This window comes from Salmo trutta, chromosome 18 (assembly GCF_901001165.1).
Source record: "Salmo trutta chromosome 18, fSalTru1.1, whole genome shotgun sequence".
Lineage (NCBI taxonomy): Eukaryota > Metazoa > Chordata > Actinopteri > Salmoniformes > Salmonidae > Salmo > Salmo trutta.
This window is the reverse complement of record NC_042974.1, coordinates 38,692,471-38,711,666: the sequence shown is the minus strand read 5'-3', so window position 1 is coordinate 38,711,666 and position 19,196 is coordinate 38,692,471. Positions and strand designations below refer to the sequence as shown.

Genomic DNA, 19,196 nt, shown 5'->3' with positions numbered 1-19,196 from the left:
GGTTAAAGAAGGATTTTTAAACCTTGAGTCAATTGAGACATGGATAGTGTATGTTTGCCAATCAAATCAAATCAAATATTATTTGTCACATGCTCCGAATACAACAGGTGTAGTCCTTACAGTGAAAAGCTTACTTACAAGCCCTTAACCAGCAATGCAGTTTTAAGAAAATACATAAAAAAGTAAGAGATAAGAATAACAAATAATTAAAGAGCAGCAGTAAATAACAATAGCGGGGCTATATACAGGGGGTACCGGTACAGAGTCAATGTGCGGGGGCACCCTGTATCGAGGGAATTTAGGTAATATGTGCATGTAGGTAGAGTTATTAATGTGACTATGCATAGATAATAACAGAGAGTAGCAGCAACGTAGAATGGGGTGGGGGGGGGGGGCAATGCAAATAGTCTGTGTAGGCATTTGATTAGATGTTCAGGAGTCTTATGGCTTTGGGGTAGATGTCACAGATCCCTCCGGAACTTTCATTACGCACACCTGTCCCCTATTCCCACTGATTAGTACTTGTATAAGTGTGCCCTTTGGTTTCCATTGGGCTGTCGATTATTGTTACAATGTCCGTTGGTCGTGTGAGTACCTGTGCTATGTTGTTTTGGCTTTCATGCCACGTATATTGTGCAGATGATTACGGGTCTCGTCACGTGTGATAATCATTAATTCGAGGTACTCCTCGCTCTTTTGTTTGGGTTTCTCTCCTGTGTTTTGTATTCGTGTTTGTTTGGTCTTCGTCCACGTGCCTTTACACGGCACGCTGTAATTTGGGAAATAAAACCCCCTATTACGCATTCCTGCGCCTGTCTCCCAACCCCTTCATACCAACGTGACAGAATAATCAACCCTTTTGGGAGACAGCGGGAATGGCCCATCCGACAACGCTACGACTGGTCGGTCCAGCACCGCCGCAACTTCGGCAGCTGCAACTGGGCCGTCCGAGGTTGCTACAACGGGTCCGTCCAATGACGCAGCTTCTGCAGCTGCAACTGGCCTGTCCGGCGCCACCACAACCAGTCCATCCGACACCACTGCAACAGGTCCATCCGACACAGCCGCAACTTTGGCAGCGGCAACTGGCCCGTCCGACGACGCAACTTCGGCAGCTGCATCGGGTCCTGATCAGCCTGCACTGCATTACTGTGATCGCCCCCGAGGCCGGTGTCGTTGCGCTGCTAATGCAATGCGTCAGTGGGGTACTGTCACGGATCCCTCCGGATCTTTCATTACGCACACCTGTCCCCTATTCCCACTGATTAGTACTTGTATAAGTGTGCCCTTTGGTTTCCATTGGGCTGTTGATTATTGTTACAGTGTCCGTTTGTGCGTGTGAGTACCTGTGCTGTGTGTTTTGGGCTTTTGTGCTCTTGTGGATTGCGCAGATGATTATGGGTCTTGTCCCGTGTATTAATAATTGTGCGCATGTGTTATTTATTCGAGGTTCTCCTCGCTATTTTGTTTGAGTTTCAACCCTGTGTTTTGTATAGCTTTTGTTTGGTCTTCGTCGCCGTGCCTTTACACAGCACGCCGTAATTTGGGTACAATAAAAACCCTTATAACGCATTCCTGCGTCTGTCTCTCGAATCATTTATACCAATGTGACAGTAGAAGTTGTCTTGGACCTAGACTTGGCGCTCCGGTACCACTTGCCGTGTGGTAGCAGAGAGAACAGTCTATGACAAGGGTGGCTGGAGTCTTTGACAATTTTTAGGGCCCTCTTATGACAGCACCTGGTATAAAGGTCCTGGATGGCGGGAAACTTGGCCCCTGTGATGTACTGGGCCGTACGCACTACCTTCTGTAGTGCCTTGCGGTTGGAGGTCGAGCAGTTGCCATACCAGGCAGTGATGCAACCCGTCAGGATGCTCTCGATGGTGCAGCTGTAAAACCTTTTGAGGATCTGAGGACCCATGCCAAATCTTTTCAGTCTCCTGAGGGGGTATAGGTTTTGTCATGCCCTCTTCACAACTGTCTTGGTGTGCTTGGACCATGTTAGTTTGTTGGTGATGTGGACGCCAAGGAACTTGAAGCTCTCAACCTGCTCCACTACAGCCCTGTTGATGAGAATGGGGATGTGTGCGGTCCTCTTTTTCCTGTAGTCCACAATCATCTCCTTTATCTTGATCGCGTTGAGGGAGAGGTTGTTGTTCTTGCACCACACGGTCAGGTCTCTGACCTCCTCCCTATAGGCTGTCTCATCGTTGTCGGTGATCAGGCCTACCACTGTTGTGTCATCGGCAAACTTAATGATGGTGGTGGAGTCGTGCATGGCCGGGCAGTCTTGAGTACAGGAGGAGACAGAGGGGACAGGGAGTACAGGAGGGGACAGAGTACACACCCCTGAGGGGTGACCGTGTTGAGGATCAGCGTGGCGGATGTGTTGTTACCTACCCTTACCACCTGGGGGCGGCCCGTTAGGAAGTCCAGGATCCAGTTGCAGAGGGAGGTGTTTAGTCCCAGGGTCCTTAGCTTCATGATGAGCTTTGAAGGAACTATGGTGTTGAACGATGAGCTGTAGTCAATGAATAGCATTTTCACATAGGTGTTCCTTTTGTCCAGGTGTGAAAGGGCAGTGTGGAGTCAAATAGAGATTGCATCATCTGTGGATCTGTTGGGACGGTATGCAAATTAGAGTGGGTCTAGGGTTTCTGGGATAATGGTGTTGATGTGAGACATGTCCAACCTTTCGAAGCATTTCATGGCTAGAGATGTGAGTGCTATGGGTCAGTAGTCATTTAGGCAGGTTACCTTAGTGTTCTTGGCCACAGGGACTATGGTGGTCTGCTTGAAACATGTTGTTATTACAGACTCTGACAGGGAGAGGTTGAAAATGTCAGTGAAGACACTTGCCAGTTGGTCAGCGCATGCTCGGAGTACACGTTCTGGTAATTCGTCTGCCCCTGCGGCCTTGTGAATGTTGACTTGTTTAAAGGTCTTACTCACATCGGCTGCGGACAGCGTGATCACACAGTTGTCCGGAACAGCTGATGCTCTCAAGCATGTTTCAGTGTTACTTGCCTCGAAGCGAGCATAGAAATTATTTAGCTCATCTGGTAGGCTCGTATCACTGGGTAGCTCTCGGCTATGCTTCCCTTTGTAGTCTATAATAGTTTGCAAGCCCTGCAACATCCGACGAGCGTCGGAGTTAGTATAGTACGATTCAATCTTAATGGTTTGTCGGAGGGCAGAGTGGGATTTCTTATAAGCTTCCGGGTTAGAGTCCCGCACCTTGAACGCAGCAGCTATACCCTTTAGCTCAGTGCGAATGTCACCTGTAATCCATGGCTTCTGGTTGGGGTATGTACATACAGTCACTGTGGGGACGACGTCATCGATGCACTTATTGATGAAGCCAGTGACTGATGTGGTGTACTCCTCAATGCCATCGGAAGAATCCCGGAACATATTCCAGTCTCTGCTAGCAAAACAGTCTTGTAGTTTAGCATCTGCTTCATCTGACTACTTTTTTATAGACCGAGTCACTGGTGCTTCCTGCTTTAATTTTTGTTTGTCAGCAGGAATCAGGAGGTTAGAATTATGGTCAGATTTACCAAAAGGAGGGCAAGGTAGAGCTTTGTACATGTCTCTCTGTGTGGAGTAAAGGTGGTCTAGAGTTTTTTTCCCTCTGGTTGCACATTTAACATGCTGATAGAAATTAGGTTAAACTGATTTAAGTTTCCCTGCATTAAAGTCCCCGGCCACTAGGAGTGTCGCCTCTGGATGAGCGTTTTCTTGTTTGCTTATGGCGGTATACAGCTCATTGAGTGCGGTTTTAGTGCCAGCATCAGTCTGTGGTGGTATGTAGACAGCTACGAAAAATATAGATGAAAACTCTCTAGGTAGATAGTGTGGTCTACAGCTTATCATGAGATATTCTACCTCAGGCGAACAAAACCTCAAGACTCCTTTAGATATCGTGCACCAGCTGTTGTTTACAAATATGCATAGGCCCCCGCCCCGTGTCTTACCAGAGGCAGCTGTTCTATCCTGCCGATAGTGTATAACCCGTCAGCTGTATGTTATTAATGTCGTTGTTCAGCCACGACTCGGTGAAACATAAGATATTACAGTATTTAATGTCCTGTTGGCAGGATATACATGCTTTCAGTTTGTCCCAATTATTTTCCAGCGATTGAACATTAGCTAACAGTACTGATGGCAAAGGCAGATTAGCCACTCGTCACCTGATCCTCACAAGGCACCCTGATCTCTTTCCACTAAATCTCAGTTTCTTTCTCCAGCGAATGATGGGGATGAGGGCCTGTTTGGGTGTTTGGAGTATATCCTTCCCGTCCGACTCGTTAAAGAAAAAATCTTCGTCCAATTCGAGGTGAGTAATCGCTGTTCTGATGTCCAGAAGCTATTTTCGGTCATAAGAGACTGTAGCAGCAACATTATGTACAAAATAAGTTACTATGCGAAAAAAACAAAGAGCCAATAAAACGGCAGCCATCCCCTCCGGCGCCATCATTCAGAGGGTGAATAGGCAAGCCTAAAAATGCAAGTGCCTTTGAACGGTGTATGGTAGCAGGCATACTGATTTTTTAATCATTTAGCAGACACTCTTATCCAGAGCAACTTACAGTAGTGAATACATACATTTCATTTTTATTACATGCATTTATTTTGTACTGGCCCCCTGTGGGAATCAAACCCACAACCCTGCACACACCATGCTGGCATTGCAAACACCATGCTCTACCAACTGAGCCATAGGGAAGACTGTTTTTGTGTCAAGAACTGTAACACTGCTGGGTTTTTCACGCTCAACAGTTTCCTGTGTGTATCAAGAAAGGTCCACCACCCAAAAGACATCCAGCCAATTTGACACAACTGTGGGAAGCATTGGAGTCAACATGGGCCAGCATCCCTGTGGAATGCTTTCGACACCTTGTACAGTCCATGCCCTGACGGATTGAGGCTGTTCTGAGGGCAAAATGGGGGGACCGACAAACAATTTGTTAGTTCGACATGATGGGATCTTTTTGTGTCGGTAAAATGTATTATGTGAGAAATGGCAGTGGAAACGCCTTTGTGCAGATATATGGATATAATAACCATCATATCAAAGTTAACTTGGGAGTCACCTGAATATAAACTCAGCATCAAAAGAAACGTCCCTTTTTCAGGACCCTGTCTTTCAAAGATAATTCATAAAAATACAAATAAATTCACAGATCTTCATTGTAAAGGATTTACACACCATTTCCCATGCTTGTTCAATGAACCGTAAACAATTAATGAACATGCACCTGTGGAACGGTCATTAAGACACTAACAGCTTACAGACGGTTGGCAATTAAGGTCACAGTTATGAAAACTTAGGACACTAAAGAGGCCTTTCTACTGACTCTGAAAAACACCAAATGAAAGATGCCCAGGGTCCCTGCTCATCTGCGTGAACGTGCCGTAGGCATGCTGCAAGGAGGCATGAGGACTGCAGATGTGGCCAGGGCAATAAATTGCAATGTCCCTACTGTGAGACGCCTAAGACAGCGCTACAAGGAGACAGGACGGACAGCTGATCATCCTCGCAGTGGCAAACCACGTGTAGGCTGAGAAAGGCTAGACGTAGGGCTTGTAGGCACGTTGTAAGGCAGGTCCTCACCAGACATCACCGGCAACAACGTCACCTATGGGCACATACCCACCTTCGCTGGACCAGACAGGACTGGCAAAAAGTGCTCTTCACTGACGAGTCGTGGTTTTGTCTCACCAGGAGTGATGGTCAGATTCCCGTTTATCATCGAAGGAATGAGCGTTGCACCAAACCTGTACTCTGGAGCGGGATCGATTTGGAGGTGGAGGATCCGTCATGGTCTGGGGCGGTGTCACAGCATCATCAGACTGAACTTGTTGTCATTGCAGGCAATCTCAACGCTGTGCGTTACAAGACATCCTCCTCCCTCATGTGGTACCCTTCCTGCAGGCTCATCCTGACATGACCCTCCAGCATGACAATGCCACCAGCCATACTACTCATTCTGTGCGTGTTTTCCTGCCAGACAGGAACGTCAGTGTTCTGCCATGGCCAGCGAAGAGCCCGGATCTCAATCCCATTGAGCACGTCTGGGACCTGTTGGATCGGAGGGTGAGGGCCATTCCCCCAGAAATGTCCGGGAACTTGCAGGTGCCTTGGTGGAAGCGTGGGGTGACATCTCACAGCAAGAACTGTCAAATCTGGTGCAGTCCACATGGAGGAGATGCCACACCAGATAGTGACTGTTACTTTTGATTTTGACCCCCCCTTTGTTCAGGGATACATTATTCCAATATCTGTTAGTCACATGTCTGTGGAACTTGTTCAGTTTATGTCTCAGTTGTTGAATCTTGCTATGTTCATACAAATATTTACACATGTTAAGTTTACTGAAAATAAACGCAGTTGACATTGAGAGGACGTTTCTTTTTTTGCTGAGTTCATGTAGTGTAGTTCGTCCTCCCACTACGACTCGGCAAACCATGCAGTTTATTAGGCAACAGATTCAATAAGTCATCATGAACTTCACAGGGTGGTGAAAGTGCACTTGATGTTGATGTTGATGTTTGGCTGCCGTTTGAAAAATGAAAATAATCTTGCTCTTATCCATAATAATCTCATCATGTAGGTAGCCTACCTGCACTGTATCTGCGAGCTGTTGGCTAGAGCGCACGTGCCAAGACCAGAGTGGTCACATTTGTGACAAAACCATCATAGCGTTGAAAATGTGATGGAAACCCTTTTAACTAGCATTTTTCATTCGGTACAGATAAATGTAACCACAAAAGTCATTTTTCTGTGTACTATGTCATCATGAACAGACTTTTATCCACAATAAATCAGTTTGCTGGAAACACATCTCTGGTGGTAAAATGTCCATATTGTTTAGTGCAGATTTTAGAATATTCACATGAAAATCTAGATAGAAACCTAGCTACTGTTGAAGTGCTATTCGGGTTGTTAATTGGAGTCGTTCTGATATTTCTTGATTTCTTGTATTATTGTTTTATTGGATTTTTTGTGTACTTGTTTGAGATTTTATTGCATTGTTAGGAGCTAGTAACAAACATTTTGCTGCATCCACTATAACATCTGCAAAAATGTGTAAGCGAGCAATAAACTTTGATTCTATCAAATCAAATGTTATTGGTCACATATACATATTTAGCAGATGTTAATGCAGGTGTAGCGCAATGTTTGAGTTCTTATCTCCAACAGTGCAGTAGAATCTAACAATTCACAACAATACACAAATCTAAAAGTAAAAGAATGGAATAAAATATATAAATATTAGGACGAACAATGTCGGAGTGTCATTGATTAAAATACAGTAGAATAGAATAAAGTATATACATATGAGATGAGTAAAGCAGAAATAACACACAAAGAAAACGAAATACTGCAAAGTTGCTTAGTAGCTAGAAGCAGAGCTGTCATGTCTGTCTGCACCATCTTGCCAACATGGTAACTAAACTGAACTGGTAACCACTGGACATAGACGTGACACATGTATATTGAGATTAGTCCTGGTTGGCACACATTTGAAGTGTGGCTGAATTTCTTATACAGTTTTTAAATAGGATGTCTGTCTTAAACACAAAAATTTTAATGGGTCCTTCAAATATTGTCAGTTCCAGTTATTTTATTTCTCTATGCAGTTCCCAGAGCTATTCTTGAAACAGAGGGGAAAGGCTCAGTCACATGTGCCTTCTCAATGCTGAAAACCACCACCACTTTATACACATCACAATGCTAAAATATTGATGGGCCTCTGACAAAGCCATTTTCTATTTTTAGACAGGTTTGTGACACTGAAATTAACATTAAATGAGCAATTCTATAAATACATTGGAGAAAATCCAATACATTTTCAAGAGAACTAAATGTATAGTATTCCTAGACGGCAAACAATTCGTTAAAGGGCACAGTCCCTACATTTCGACAAGCCTAGCAGCGTAAAAAGTAAAACACAGAGAAAATTTATTAAAGTGACACCAACCCATCAAAACTACTTGCTGCCAGCTTTAGTCTGTCAAAGCAGGATAAACTATCAAATCAAATTGTATTTGTCACATGCGCCGAATACAACAGGTGTAGACCTTAACCAACAATACAGTTCTAAGAAAATACCAAAAAATACCTAAAATAAAAAAGTAAGAGATAAGAAAAACAAATAATTAAAGAGCAACAGTAAATAACAATAGCGGGGCTATATACAGGGGGTACCGGTACAGAGTCAATGTGCGGGGGCACCGGTGTCGAGGTAGTTGAGGTAATTATGTACATGCAGGTAGGGTTATTAAAGTGGCTATGCATAGATGATAACAGAGAGTAGCAGCAGCATAGAATGTGTGTGTGTGTGTGGGGGGGGGGGGGGGGTGAAAATAGTCTGGGTAGCTATTTGATTAGCTGTTCAGGAGTCTTATGGCTTGATTAGAAGCCTCTTGGACCTAGACTTGGCGCTCCGGTACCGCTTGCCGTGCGGTAGCAGAGTGAACCGTCTGACTAGGGTGGCTGGAGTCTTTGACAACTTTTAGGGCCTTCCTCTGACACCTACATGTGAAGTTGAGGTAAACTGTCTGTGGTGTTAGTGAGAATGCATTTTCAGGAGATGATCCTGTCCTACACTTGATTTATTCTAAAAACGTGGTTTAAACTGATTTCATGTTTAGATGGGCTGTCAAGTAGGCATGGTTTTATTATTATCATGATGTTGGACCTATCATCAATGACATTGGATCAGATATATTGCAATCTACATACAAATAGGAGTGCTCAACCCCAAAACACATACAGATGGTCATAGGCTACATCAAGCATCATCAAAGCTAGTGAACAAATCAGCCTGTCTTGGGAAAGGAGCTTCATACTCAACATACAATTATAATGTTTGGTAAAGAATGCAGACGCTTTTTATAACCCTATCATTTCATTTCCCCTCAGGATCTATAAAGTAATGACAGAGATTGTTGTGCTGTTGTACTACAAACAGTAGGCAGCTCAAGCACACTTATCCCTTATTTACCCAGTATTGACTGACAAATTGGAGAGTGCTTGTTTGCTGCAAAGGGGCCAATACAAGCCCAGTAAACCCACAGTACAAAGCACAGAGCTGGCACCAACAGCAACATCCATAAGAAAGTTCAGCCTATACCATTACTAAAATTAGAGTTTTAAAATCAGGCCAGAGTCGTAAGGGCATATAAAGAGCATCCCACTACATTAAATGATGGGCAGCCGCCCCAGGAAATGAGAAATAGAACCAGAGGTACAATTGGTGCACTGTGTTGGCAGGGTCTAACTGCCCTGCTTGTGTGGCCTAATGAAGACCACCATTGACTGGATAGGGCCTAGACAACAGCCCCTATGTATAAATCAAAAGACACATTATCAAGCTCAGTTTAAGCGTTCACTTTCAACATCTTTCTAAATGCACATCTGTAATATTTCTGTGACTAGGCCGTAGATTATAGTTTGTTGATTATTGTCTTGCAATAAAATGTACGGTGCCTTTGGAAAGTATTCAGACCCCCTGACTTTTTCCACATTTTGCTACGTTACAGACTTATTCTAAAATTGATTAATTTATTTTTTTCTTCTTCAATTTACAGACAATACCCCATAATGACAAAGCAAAAACAGGTTTTTAGAAATGTTTGCTAATTTATTACAAATAAAAAACTGAAATATCACATTTACATAAGTATTCAGACCCTGTACTCATTCATTTGTTGAAGCACCTTTACCACAGGTGGACTTAAATACTCTCAAATACTCTCCTGAAAATTGCTGTACAGAGATGCTCCCCATCCAACCTGACAGAGCTTGAGAGGATCTGCAGCGTCATACCCAAGAAGACTCAATGCTGTAATTGCTTCGTAATGACAATTACACCATCAAGTGTTCTTTTCATTATGTACATGTGATATTTTAGCGATTACAGCATCTAGTCTTCCTAGGTATGACGCTACAAGCTTGGCACACCTGTATTTGGGGAGTTTTTCCCATTCTTCTCTGCAGATCCTCTCAAGCTCTGTCAGGTTGGATGGGGAGCGTCGCTCCACAGCTATTTTTAGGTCTCTCCAGAGATGCTCGATTAGGTTCAAGTCCCGGCTCTGGCTGGGCCACTCAAGGACATTCGGAGACTTGCCCCGAAGCTATTGCTGTGCTGTCTTGGCTGTGTGTTTAGGGTCGCTGTCCTGTTGGAAGGGGAACCTTCACCCAAGTCTGAGGTCCTGAGCACTCTGGAGCAGGTTTCCATCAAGGATCTCCATGTACTTTGTTCCATTCATCTTTGCCTCGATCCTGACTAGTCTCCCAGTCCCTGCCACTGAAAAACATCCCCACAGCATGATGCTGCCACCACCATGCTTCACCGTAGGGATGGTGCCAGGTTTCCTCCAGATGTGATGCTTGACATTCAGGCCGAAGAGTTCAATCTTTGTTTCATCAGACCAGAGAATCTTGTTTCTCATTGTCTGAGAGTCATTAGGTTCCTTTTGGCAAACTCCAAGCAGGCTGTCATGTGCCTTTTACTGAGGAGTGGCTTCCGTCTGGGCACTCTACAATAAAGGCCTGATTGTAGGAGTTCTGCAGATATTGTTGTCCTTCTGGAAGTTTCTCCCATCTCCACAGTGGAACTCTAGAGCTCTGTCAGAGTGACCATCGGGTTCTTGGTCACCTTCCTGACCAAGGCTCTTCTCCCCCGATTGCTCAGTTTGGCAGAGCGACCAGCTCTAGGAAGAGTTTTGGTGGTTCCAAACTTCTTCTATTTAAGAATGATGGAGGCCACTGTGTTCTTGGGAACCTTCAACGCTGCAGACATTTTTTGGTACCCTTTCCCAGATCTGTGCCTTCACACAATCCTGTCTCTGAGCTCTAAGGACAATTCATTCGACCTCATGGCTTGGTTTTTGCTCCGACATGCACTGTCAACTGTAGGACCTTATATAGACACGTGTGTGCCTTTCCATATCATGTCCAAGCAATTGAATTTACCACAGGTGGAATCCAATCAAGTTGTAGAAACATCTCAAGGATGATTAATGGAAACAGGATGCACCTGAGCTCAATTTCGAATCTAATAGGAAAGGGTCTGAATACCTATGTAAATAAGGTATTTCTGTTTTTTTATTTTTTTTATACATTTACAAAAATGTCTAAAAACCTGTTTTTCGCTTTGTCATTATGGGGTATTGTGTGTAGATTGCTGAGGAGTTTTTTTTTATTTAAATCAATTTTAGAATTAGGCTGTAACGCAACAAAATGTGAAAAAAGTCAAGGGGTCTGAATACTTTCCAAAGGCACTGTAATGCAATAAAGCACTGAGTATGTGTCATCAGCGTATTATGTAACAAATGAATTTGTCCATGTTCTCTCACTCTATTGTAAAATTATCTGAGTAATTAGAGTGAAGGGTGTGGATGCTCCATCTTTAGCTTTGTTTATACCTGGCATGTCTCTGGTCCTGATTTTGTCCACATTCTGATTATGCCCACATTTTCAGATATGCATCTACACCTGGGTATTAAAATGTGTCTCTTATCCATCGACTGTTTCCACATTGTGACCAGATTTCCTGGTCCCTCCCTGTATGCAAATTATTTCATCGATATTCTTTCAAAATAATATTCATTTATTTATTTTAAGCCACTTATTGATGTCATAAGTCAATGGTACCACCTGTCAATGATTTTAGAAGATGGATAATGATGATTTAAATATTTTCACTGTCCAGAGCCATCTACAATTGTGAGATAACCAGACACAATGTTTGCCTGACTACCTCCGGAGGGGGCAAGAAGATCTGATCACAATCTGATCACGATGTGTCTTTTGAACATCCACACCTGTCTACAAATGTGGGCACAATTAGGACAAAGGATACATGTTAACACCAGGTATAAACGGGGCTTCTGTCTGCAGATGGGTGCAGCCATCTTTGAGCCCAGTCCCCCAGTGATGATGACTTGCTATTTTTTCATTCTGATCAGCCAACATAGGCTATACATCGAAAGAGTAGCCTAGGCTGGGGCTAGCAACAGCTGTTCTCCATTTGCATGTATTTCTCAAAACTATCTTAATGTTGCAAATGTTTTAATAGGCCTGATATCGAAATGTAAACTTCGACAAAACCTTTTAATGATCAAGACCATTATGTTTTAACCATTGTACAGTGTTTCCTCTGTTGCATACCAAAAGAGTTCTATTTTCAAAATGCAGCTGAATTCTCAAAGATAGTAGCTTTTCTTAGTCAGAGCATGTTAAATAATGCAGTTCAAATCTATCTTTGTATCGGCTTGTGGATGTGGTTTCTGACTTAAAACAGCTCTAACTGTAGGCTACTTCAATATATAGTATATATGTGTAATGTCAAGCTTTGTTCAGAGCTGCACCAGGCATGAATAACGTTAGTGTTCCCTATTCATTGAAACCTGTGCAAAAGCGATCCATCGGCTGCTGTCCACTTCCATGGTTCTGAAATGGTGAAACCCCATTTTCCTGAAATGCCATCATGTGGAATTTATGCCCGTTTCATAGTGAAAACCCTAAATGCATATGATTCATACATAAGATAGGTTATGTGAGAAAAATGCATTGATGCCCTCAGCTATTCCGCGCACGCAGCAGCGCACCAGTCGCCGTCCAAATCGGATTAACTGTAAACCTGCCGTATTATTACATTTTCATCATAAAATAAGGGACAAACAGAAACCCTGGCCACTATTTTGAGCCTTATTCAGTCATTCTGGCACCACTATATATGGCTAGTAGAGCCCACTAGCGTGGCTGTAATCTTTCATTAACTGATGGAAGGGAATATTCTAACGCACACAAAATGAAATTGGTGGAGTGGATGGGGGTGATCCATGGAATTTCAACGCCTGGGCTACATGACAATCCAAAATGCAGTTTATTGTGCGCTTACCCTCTCGCTCGCATAACTGTATACCGTCCAAGCTGAGGTTCTTTATCATGCCCTCACACGGACTCATCGGGCTGGTTAAGTTGTGTCCCAATCTTGGAACCTCCATTTCTACAACAGAGCCGGGATGCCTCTCCTGGTATCGGTGGAATTTCGCTCGTTTTGCCGCAGGACTTGGTCCCTTCACATTCGATCAAGAAAGAGAGAGATAGAGTGACCGGTTCCCAGCCCCTTCGCTCCCTCGCAGCATCTCTCTCCAGCGTGGTGGGGCTGAAGGCGCGTCAGCAAATCGTCACGAGCGCATAGCACACTGCCGATTTGAAGCTGCAACGTGAGAGGCATACATAAAGCGAAGATATGCCAGTCCTTATAATGTATTGTCTATATTACACTTTTCTACTCAATAGGTCCCAGGCGCGCGCTATCGTCCATGTAAGCCACAAGTGTTTCCCCTATTCTGCCGCAGGACAGTGGAACATGAATGCCGGAGATTGAGCAACAATTTATGTAGCCCAACTACAGTACCCCTTCCACCCCCACCGGTTTAACAAAATGCTAACCTATATACATATTGTTTATTTTGCGTTTCGTTTCTGCTAACGTCATCCAAACAAGATGGTCCATAGGCCTATTACCTTATTTAGAGATCTCTGCGCGTCTCGCGCTCTCCACAGGAGCGCAGGTGCAAGTGGCCCACGAATTAATGAAGCGGGAACGACCCATCTCACCTTTCATAACAAGAAGAATAATGTATTTTAAACAGCTGTGGCTTATCTCTGCCACAATCCTTTAGCCATGGGCCTTTTCTTGAGTCTAACAGTGACACAGAAAGTCTATTCACATGCGGGATTTCACAGATGGCTTCATTCGAAATGTATGAAAGACTACAAACTATAAATGTATTTACCCATGAAATTGCCTTGAGATGATTAATACTGACCTCACAGTTAGTTCTCTGTCTGTCTGTCTGTCTGTCTGTCTGTCTGTCGCAGTTATCTCTCCGCACACCCAGTCAATCACTCCGCCACAATGACAGGATCGTCCAAACATGAGGGTCAAACCAAACCCACAGACAAAAAAATGAATGACCATTCCTTTTATGTCAAATATTTATTCAGTGCTGAAGCAAAACTAAATATGCTATTGGCAATACGATTAAAATGGAACAATATGATAATATTTAAATCCAATAGAAAACGGGATGCCCTCCCACTGGGCACAGACTTCAGTTCAATGTCTAATTTTGATTTACATTTGGTTGAGTTGTCAACTAATCTTGAATTCAACTTGAAATCATCAAATGTCATCATGTCATTGGTTTTAGGTTAAAAGTTAATGATTACTTTTTGCAAATCTAATCATTTTCCCACATTGATTCAACGAAACCACGATGATTCAACCAGCGTCAGTCGACATTAGCGCAACATTGGAGTGACGAGGTGTTACTCTACATTTCACCATTGTTTTGAGCGTCTCGGGGTATTTCGACAAATATGTGTGTTATCTTTTCAGCAGGCCGACACTCTGTCTGCGACTGCACCAAAAGGACTACTGAGTCATCATGCTGAGAAGGCAGAGGCAGTAACTAACTGCTGCGTATATGTGATTTAATACACTTAGAAATAGGAAATCCCTAAGCCCGCCTGTATAGACACACGCAGGCACGAACAAAAGGACGCGCAAGTGCTTGTAAACACACACGCGCGCGCGCGCACACACACACACACACACACACACACACACACACACACACAACATGACAAATGCAAATTCCTGCAGCATATTCAATGTCAACTAAGAATGTGTTGCTGTTCATATTAGGCTACGTGTCTTTATCAGTGTGCTACTTCATTTTGGTCCAATACAGGGCAAATAGGAAGACGCCTCCATACAGATATGGTACTGGTGCTCCCTGTATATAGCTTCATTCTTGTGTATTTTCATTCCTCTTGTGTTCTTATTTTTTTGTCTTAAAAAAAACTGCATAGTTGGGAAAGGGTGAATTGAACATCCGTAAGACATTAATCACCATGGCATTTCAAATGCAGCACACTAATGAGATTCTAACACTAAAATTGTATTTGTCAATGGCGCTGAATACATCTCCGTCTTGTCGTTTGTCGTTATCCGACTGGCCGGTGTTGCCCGGAGTTCATTCGCCAGGGGAGCCATCTCCTGCCTCTCGTCCCCCATCTGGAAGCGGAGTCAAATGAGCACAGCAAGAGGAGCATGGCAATCAACAATGGTCGCATGTCACGAGCTGTGGAAGCAGTGGCGGAACTAGAGTTTTATACATAGGGTGGCCACGGGGTGGCCAAGGCTACTTCAGGGGGTCCATAGACCATGACAGAAAATTAGTGTGCAACCCTAACCTGGCATCTAAGGAGCATGAATGAATCCCATGATTGCTGATTAGAGGTAGAAGTGATAATTCACTTAACCCAGAGTTCTTCAATGTGGCAAATAGTGTGGTACAAAAGGGTTACTTCACTAGAATTCTTTAACATACTACTGCAGCTCAATTTCTTTCTCTCTCTCTTGCATGCACACACACACACACACACACACACACACACACACACACACACACGCGCACACACACACACACACACACACACACACACACACACACACACACACACACACACACACACACACACACACACACACACACACACACACACACACAGTACTGTACAGTACTGTACTCACATACTGGAGAGACTTGGGTCACTCTGTTTTCATGAATATATAATCTGGGTGAACAACCTAAATATTTTCAGAAAATAAAGCTCAAGCACCAAGAAGATAAGATAGCATTTGTGTGTTACATAAGTTGCATAGGTTATTTACAAATAATTACATTTACAAAAAAACAAACTGCAATTTGTCATACCAGGTATCAAGCAGAAATGGACTTGAAAAACCAAACATTTTTTTGCTGCCCATAAATATTACAAACTTACAGTATCATATTTATGCTCATATATACACTACCGTTCAAAAGTTTGGGGTCACTTAGAAATGTCCTTGTTTTTGAAAGAATAGCCCATTTTTTGTCCATTAAAATATCATCAAATTGACCAAAAATACAATGTAGACATTGTTAATGTTGTAAATTACTATTGTAGCTGGAAACGGCAGATTTTTTTAATGGAATATCTACATAGGCGTACAGAGGCCCATTATCAGCAACCATCATTCCCATGTTCCAATGACAAGTTGTGTTAGCTAATCTAAGTTGATCATTTTAAAATGCTAATTGATCATTAGAAAACCATTTTGCAATTATGTTAGCACAGCTGAAAACTGTTGTGCTGATTAAAGAAGCAATAAAACTGTCCTTCTTTAGACTAGTTGAGTATCTAGAGCATCAGCATTTGTGGGTTCAATTACAGGCCCAAAATGGCTAGAAACAAATAACCTTCTCCTGAAACTTATCAGTCTATTCTTGTTCTGAGAAATGAAGGCTATTCCATGCGAGAAATCGCCAAGAAACTGAAGCTCTTGTACTACGCTGTGTACTACTCCCTTCACAGAACAGCGCCAACTGGCTCTAACCAGAATAGAAAGAGGAGTGGAAGGCCCCGGTGCACAACTGAGCAAGAGGACATTAGATTGTCTAGTTTGAGAAACAGATGCCTCACAAGTCCTCAACTGGCAGCTTCATTAAATAGTACCCGCAAAACACCAGTCTCAACGTCAACAGTGAAGTGGCGACTCCGGATGCTGATGCTCCTGATGCTCCTGACTGACTAGCCTCAGGTAGGGAGCTGCTCTGGGGCCCGGTGGTGATGCAAGGGCTGGGGTCTGTTTGCACCTGATCTGCCTGTTTGTGCTTCTTTAAAAATAAGTCTGATATCTTTCCCTTTCTTTTCATATTTAATTAACCTTATGCAAAAAATAAGACAGTCTATGGTTACATCAAAGCATCCAATTACCCACATTTTAGTCCAATCTCAATCTTAATTACAAATCCCCATTATCATAACTGTACCTTAAAATCAAACCAGCCTAAGTAACTAGTTAGATCATGGCTAGCCCTACTCTGCAGTAAGTAACTTAGCTAGTTATAATTTCTTACACCTTTATGATAGCAAACAGGCTATCTGCAAATTGTGGTAATCTTTAGAGTAACGTTAACAGATTGATAATAACAATTTTTCGTTTTGAGTTCAAGTATGAAAATCTAACTGACTTAATGGATTTCAAGTTACTGAATGTTAACTTGCTGAACACTGACAGCTGTAGCCTACTAGTTACCCCACATTAGCTAAACATTTGTATACTGTAACTTACGACACTGCACTGTATATGTGTGTATTACTAGCACAGATGTAAACATAATGTTAGGCTAAATTGGGAACCGATCTCTCTTATCTGATTAACTGTCTGTTAATGGAGCCTAAGGTCTAACTTTAACTTACACAGCGACTCTACTTTCGTAAACGTTGTTCAGGAAACCTAAACCTGATGCTAAACCTTAAAACTTACTTCAAATATGATGCTTTCGCCGCTGTGGAAACACTCTCTTCTTCTTCTGTATGTTCTTCTTATTCTTCTTCTTCTTCTGTATCTCGCAACCAACGTTAATATTCTCTCTACCTTGTCCTCGATTTGAAACCATCAAAATAAATGATTCTTTCAACAAGAGGTGAAATGAGATGTCAAACAGAAACAAACTGCCAGTAGCGAATAACATTTTGGGGTGGCACCCGGGGTGCCCAATCAGATGTCAGGGGTGTCCAGTGCCACCCCGGACACCCCTCTGACTCCGCTCCTGCATGGAAGCTGAAGACAGCAGCCTGCCGCAAAGCAGCCTACTCTCCCAACGAGAGGCCCGGAGCGGATACAAACAACAAATAGTTTTGCCACCCTGGATCCTGATCTTCCTGCACCTTCGTTGCTGTGGCTACTCCTACTACTTCCCCTACGATTTCGAACTTGACGTCTGTAACCTTCCGTCCCTGCTCTGGATCGAGAGGGGCTTTTCCATCTATCGGAGGCCTGCACCATCCTGTGGGAGTGGGCGGATTCCATCGTCCTTCTCGCCAGCCGTGATTTTGGGCAGCTCCATGGTAAGAAATGTGACTGTTCCTGGTGCAAATACAATGTCCTATCCCGGAGCTTGAGTAAATTACATCACTAAGCTGCTCCCAAATGTATACTACACCAGGACATGGACATCAATTCTATCGCAGTCCATGTGGGTTTTAATGACATCATGAAGGGCAGCTCTGAACAGTTGAAACTGGATTTAAAACAGTTGATTGACTCTCTGCGAGACACTAATAAAAGACCCATCATATCAGGTCCTGTGCCCTCTCTGAATCGTGGCATTAAACACTTTAGCAGTATTCTTTCTCTTCACAACTGGCAATGGGATTATTGCATCTCAATGGGTGTAACTTTTGTTGACAATTTCAATTCCTTTTGGAGGATGGGATCCACCCAAGACATTTGGGTGCCTAGATCCTTTAACATCATTATAAGGCTTCATTGAGACGATGAGTTATCAATTGCCCAGCTCAGTTAATCCCTACCATTGTGGCGCTGAGTCATCATAATGCTTTAGCAAATGTACATTATACTAGGGGTATTGATAGACACAATGTAAGTAACCTAATGTATGTCCCTCTAACTGCCCTGACAATGCTGCCTATTGTATGCAGCAATCATGTGTCTATGAACCAAATTTATGCTATTAGCACTGAGGCAGTGTGCCCTAGTAGAAAGTCCACTGTGTGCAGCTCACCCTGCACTAACATAAATAACATGAGAATATCTACTTCTGCTAAGCTTCCCAGTAAAGCAATGAAAACAAGCAAGCATCCCTGAAAAGTGCTCAAAATAGCCCACGTTTACATATGTAGCTTAAGAAACAGGGTTCATGAAATGAATAACTTGCTAGTAACAGATGACATTCATATTCTATCTCTGAAATTCACTTAGACAATACATTTGATGACACAGTGGTGACAATACAAGGTTATAACATTTACAGAAAATACAGAAATGCCAGTGGTGGAGGTGTGCTGTTTATATTCAGAACCACATTCCTGTAAAGATTAGAGAGGATCTCATGTTAAATACTGTTGAAGTACTATGGCTACATATTCATCTGCTCCACCTAAAGCCCCTTCTTGTGGGAAGCTGCTACAGACCACAAAGTGCTACCCGTCAGTATCTGGATAACATGTGTGAAATGATTGATAATATATGTGATATCAACAGAGCGGTATATTTTCTGGGTGATTTAAATATTGACTGGCTTTTATCAAG

The 19,196-nt window shown here is 43.0% G+C and overlaps 1 protein-coding gene across 1 annotated transcript in view; it reads right to left on the bottom strand.

Moving 5' to 3' along the window:
• LOC115153278 (phytanoyl-CoA hydroxylase-interacting protein-like) overlaps positions 1-13,275 on the bottom strand; it is a 44,457-nt gene extending 31,182 nt beyond the window's left edge. Inside the window, exon 1 of the mRNA XM_029698553.1 lies at positions 12,918-13,275. Within this exon, the coding sequence (XP_029554413.1) occupies positions 12,918-13,023 (106 nt within the window). The 5' untranslated portion in view covers positions 13,024-13,275. The remainder of the gene's footprint in view (positions 1-12,917) is intronic.
• Positions 13,276-19,196: the final 5,921 nt, after the last annotated feature.